The sequence below is a fragment of the Nestor notabilis genome, unplaced genomic scaffold (genome assembly GCF_000696875.1).
Source record: "Nestor notabilis isolate BGI_N333 unplaced genomic scaffold, ASM69687v1 scaffold35413, whole genome shotgun sequence".
Classification (NCBI taxonomy): domain Eukaryota; kingdom Metazoa; phylum Chordata; class Aves; order Psittaciformes; family Psittacidae; genus Nestor; species Nestor notabilis.
This window is the reverse complement of record NW_009922999.1, coordinates 6,909-12,562: the sequence shown is the minus strand read 5'-3', so window position 1 is coordinate 12,562 and position 5,654 is coordinate 6,909. Positions and strand designations below refer to the sequence as shown.

The 5,654-nt window shown below is 39.6% G+C and overlaps 1 protein-coding gene across 1 annotated transcript; it reads right to left on the bottom strand.

The window, feature by feature from the left end:
- Positions 1-3,682: 3,682 nt before the first annotated feature.
- On the bottom strand, positions 3,683-3,876 carry SMIM13 (small integral membrane protein 13; the record flags this gene model as incomplete). Its single annotated transcript, XM_010011893.1, has 1 exon — positions 3,683-3,876. A coding segment is annotated over one exon (194 nt), but the record flags the coding sequence as incomplete, so codon positions are not given.
- Between the last annotated feature and the right edge of the window lie 1,778 nt (positions 3,877-5,654).

The window sequence follows — 5,654 nt, the reverse complement described above, 5'->3', positions numbered from 1 at the left end:
TGGAAGTTTCAATGGGGTGGGGGTGGAAGCCAGCTACAGGAATTGTGCAGCACACAACCCCAGGCACCAGGGATTCACAGGCCTCTCAGGCCACAGCGCCCTCATACAGGATATCTTCTTCTTACCCTTTTGAGTTCAAGGACACTGCCAGCATTCAGGATGAGTCCCTATGGCAGCATATGCAAAGCGTGCTAGCAGAGGGAAGTGCACCACAAACACAGTGCGTGACAATCTTCAAGGATAAGGAAGTAAAGACACCTTTAGTAACAACTGCTCCAAAAGACATTCACTAACCGACCCTTTATAACGAAGTAATCTGTAGGTATTACACCAGCTAGAATGTTGACAAGTCTCTTGTAGTATTGTATGCTCAAACAAGAAGTCTTACTCTACAGGCAAAAGCCCACTTAAAAAGAAGTCGGAAAACCACTCAAAATATTCATATCAAGTCTGGTTACTTTATTTTTCATCTGTGCAGTCAGTTAAAAGAACAGTTAATGATGAAAACAGATGACCACAGAAGCTTTAGGTACAGTATTGTAACGCTGAAGAAGCAAATGACCACGCTGAACACATTCTTTGTGCTGGTCATTTCCAGACGAAACAGGAGTACATACACAGGTCTAGTTCAGTGTAAAACCTGATTATTAAGCAGCAAGTTGCTCACAAGTGCAGCACTGTCACATACAACATAGGTAATTACTGCTTATTCAAAGTTACACAGCCCCTGCAACAAAGGTGATATGACTGTATTTAAAATAAGAACCCAAAATACATTCAGAGAATGGCTGCAACAATAAGGCAATAAACAGTTTTTAAACTAGATCCTACTAAACAAAACAAGACCAACTGTGTAACCTGTTGCCTTCATGAGGTTTCAGACTTGAATGGGTCAATTCAAACTTAAGTGCTTACCCACCAGTAACATTTCAGAAGTACACTGGTAAAAACTGATTCAAAGACATGAGTATACTGGACTGCCAGCAATCAGAACCCAGGTCTTATCACAAGCATGCTTTCACACACAGCTTCACTTTTACAGGTTTGCATGAAGCACCCAGTACAGAGATTTCACTACAGACTCCTTCAGGAAAAATTATGCACTGACAGAAGACATCAGCATTGCAAAATTCTTCCAAATCGCACAATATAAACCTTTGGCCTGCTACTAATAAGATCACTAAAGTTATACACTAGGCAGACAGCATTATTAGCAGCTATGTCACAGCAAGATTAAAAAAATAGCATTAGCTGTTTAACAAAAAAGGAAAAAAAAGAGACTGAAAATAACTTTGAGGAGTGAAACGTACATCTACATACAGCAAGGAGGGGAGAAGGAAGTTGTTTGGCTAGAGCAGATGAGCTACCCAGAGGTTCCACATCCATCTTATTGCATATTTGATCAATGTCAGCAGTCAAACCTGCATGGATTTTTCCTTCATTGTCATGCTCCAGAGTCTAGATTCTTGCGCCCTCAGAGCTACCCTGACTCGCTGTGTGTATTGCTGTAACTTCACATTTCTTCACAGCTACTAGAAGCAGAGACTGAGTTAACTGTTACTTGTATCTCAGCCGCGGATACTACATGCACCAACCAGTCTTTTGCCATCTTCTGTGCACTATACTCTAGATACAAGTGAAGTGCAGTGGAGTGTCAATACCCTACACGTAAGTACAAAAAAGTATCTTTATTTCTAAGCCTGCATTAGCAAAGCCAAAGCTAAAGATATTTCTTCAGAAAATGTACCAGCACTTGGCTAGCACTGCTAAACTGGAAGTATCATCATGTGACAAGACGTACAGACGCAAGAATATCGTGACATGAAGTTGTGCAAGGCAAACGACTGAAAGCATCAGGGAATAGAATCCAACTGCTTTTGCTCATCTTTACTAATTCAATTTTACTAATCAATTTTACTAATTAAAAATACAAGCAGCGTCATTAGGCATTCCCTTGCCAGCAGACAGGATAGAGGAAAGAGACTATCAATACTTCTACATGTGTTTCAAGGATATGTGCACAGCACTGCCTAATCATGCTTGCAAATGTCACCCTGTAACACAAAGCATGCTTGTACACACATGCTAGTAAACAAAGCAAACTTTTAGGCTCCACAGGAAAGTCAGGGCTGATCTTATACATTTTAATACTGAAACATCCAAATCATTTTATGAAGTGAGTGCTCTCATTAGCTTTTGAACAGTATTCACAGATGACAAATTAAAACATAAAGGCGTTAAAGAGTGCTGTTTTCCCAGATGTAGGCCTACTTGATGAAAAGCTAAATGTTGCTGCTTTCAGCCATATAACCGAACCAAACCACGAGTTTGGAAGTCATATGTTTAAACTTCTTACCAGCTGGAAGTACAAGACCAATTTTGTAGTCCTGTTTAAGTTTTGATACAGGGAGTAATAATCCAAACACCATCACATACCCAAGCTTTAAGAGAAAACTGACTCTGTTCATGACAAGACCTGTTGGTAGTTCTCTCTCTCTCTCTCTCACACACACACACACACATCAGAGGTGGTATATGCATGTTCCTCCTCTTCCCGAAGATCTCACGCATCAGTCTTCAGAGCTGCTTGATAAACAGACGTGGAGCTGTTTGTTCTGAAGTGCAATGTCAAAATAGCCAGATATAACTCATTCTCAGAGAAACAGGAGCAACTGCTTACTACCAGTAAAAAAAAAAAATCAGTAAGTCCTCCAGCAAACCTGAGGTACCAAATTCATTCCTATAACACTATCAAAGTGTTACAGTGATGTCTACCAGACTGGTCAGAATGCCTTTACTGGTTCCAGGAAAGAAGGTATGTCAGGTACCATATACCTGACGTAAAGGCGTACAAAGTGAACTAGAGAAGTGCGTAGTATTCAAAACCCAAAGATGATACTTCAGAATACTATGCAGTGAGGACATAACCTAGGCACCTTCCCCTCACCAACACAAGTTGGACTTAGAGTAAAAGGTTCAGGAAAAACAGACCTAGCAAGACTGTTTAACCTGTTACCCTTCTCATGTCAAAACCAAGAAAACAGGTTTTACCACCTGATTCCTTTCTTTTTAAAAGGGAGATAATAAAAACCTCCAAACCATGTGCATCTAATATTGATTTTTCATATTTCATTTATACTTTTTATATAAGAACATAATTAAAATCTCACTTTAGAATACTTTCTAAAGCAGGATATCCGTTCAACCATTTTTCAAATTCAAATGCATTCTCAAGGTTGAAGAAAAAAAAATATATATTCATATATAGCTAAAGAAATAAAATTCAATTTCACTATATGTAGTTACAGTGCTGTAAAGAAAAAAATAATTTAGAAACCATTTCAAGTCTGAATTGCTTACTATGTTCAGACTAATGCAAAGGCTAAGCCTATGGTCCAGGACCTGTTTTTAACCTGTGTGCAGAGACAGGAACTACAGCAGCTCAGCATTTTTTGATGGAGGTTTCTCTCCACCCCTCCTTTCTTCCAGTATTCTATGACTTGCTGCTGAAGCCCTCCCTGAACCTCTACTGAAGTAGCTTACACTGGTAATTCAGAAGTAAAGGTCCACAGGTATTAATACTACCTCTTAAGTCAGTTTTTTCAGTAAGATCAAACCACTGAACAACACAGTGCAGAGGTGCTTAACCATTCGTAATTAGTCACAAGTTCAATGGAGTACTTTAGGTTGTGTCTTCCGTAGGTGCTCTTCGTTGTCGAGCAGACTTCTGCCTGCTTCTCAGAGGTGAAGGTGGAGTCTCCTGGTCAGCTTCAGCCTCTGAAGGCTCGTTGTCTCCCTGCTGGGACCCCGTATCACCTATCAATTCTCTCAGGAATTTGAATTTAGACAAAAACAATTGCCAGACCACGTACCAGCCTGCAGGAGAAAGAAAAAAAGGTAATGCTTAGTAACTCCTTACAAACTGACAGTCAGCTTTCAGTCAAATTAGACCAGAAAAGTGAGAAAAAACTTCTATCAGCTCCCATCCTTTAATTGCCAAGTCTCAACCCCCATATCCCTCCACAAACACATCCACTCCTTTCTACAGTCTTGTAAATACCAATTCAATTTGATAAACTTCGTCCTCATCCAGCAGCAAACATTTAAGCTCCAAATTGTACTGCCAAAGCAAGCAGTAGGTGGGTGATCACCACTGCACAGATAAAGAACTGTCAGAAGAAAAGCAACTTCTGTGGTTATACCTAAAACAAGGATTCAGGATTCATTACACAGGCACTATAAAAGGGTAGCACCAGAGCTTTCTACCCTCCCTCAGCAAACACATTGTTCCAAAAATCACATTTTTAAAGCTGCATTACTTAATCACTATTAAGCACACTTCGGGAGATCTTGAAATTAATACCATGTTTTATAATAAAACCTATTTTGAAATGCGCAAGGTCTTCCTTATGTTCACTAAAAGATCATATCCCCCCATTTCAAGGTGTTCCCTCACCATGCTCAATCCCATTAAATAAACATTCTCTGGTAAATTTTTGTTCTGCTCTACCACTAGAATACTCTGGGTCCCAAGTAAAGGGTTGAGATAGTCATATTCCCAGAATCTCTATTGAAAAATAGTTAAGATCCAGCTCCTATTCTCTTGTATAAGTCTTTCTATAACAGGTAGCCAAGGAACTTAAAAAAAAAAAAAAAGGCAGATACAAATAGCATCTGAACCTAAACCAGTATCTTCCTTCTAAAAGGTCTCTCCCTTATCTAAGCACTTAGGTCAAGAGAGACTGGAGTTTTACCCAGCTGAGAATTAGTAATATCACTTTCCCTCTAGCTAACCAGTCAAGTTTCATCATCCATAAAAGAGGAATGTAACTTCTCTGTGAAATACAGAGTTAAGTAGCATAAAATTTAAACAGCTACTTGAAAACACATGCTATATAAGCATCACTTGCAACCCCAAAACTCACCTGTCTTGCACAGAGTTCAGAAGGTCTTGCTATCTCCTTAACCCTACTACTAGGTACCCTTCGTTGTCTAGCATATGCAAATAGCAAGAGTCCTGTTTCACAGAGCTGGGAAACCCATCCTCCCAATTACACAGCTGTCAGCAGAAACAGACTTCTGAGTGTGGACAACACAGATGTATTAGGGAAGTGGAAGCAAGACTAATTAGTTGCACTTCTGTAACCACAGCACCACTATTTGTCTTCCTCTTCTGTAATCAGAGTCATGCCAATTCGAGCAGGCCATTGCTTAGGAAGAAATAAGATCCCACCCTTCCGCTCCCTCCTGGAATACTTTTCACATCCTGCAGACTTTTTAGTTCTGTAACTTCTCTGCTGCTGAGGAAAGTTGGAGAAAAGCTTTTATATTACACTCTTTATGATCTAAATTAATGCCTACACCAAGTATTCCCTTTTCCATTAATACCTAAACCTTTACATTACTTGTGACCAGATTGGATCTGATGTCCCACAAATGCATCAAAGCCCCCTGCATGTAGAAAAAGCCTCAATGGCAAATGCCTGGGTTCAGCATCTTTTTTCTTTCAGATCTAGATGTAAAAATTGAAGTTGCAACTCTTTTAAAGTTGCTTCCATTGGGGAGGTATTTCAGATCTCTAGGATCTTCAATACTTTGTGCATGCTGAGGACCATAAACCAATTCATTCTTCTCGTGGATCTAAACATCATTGA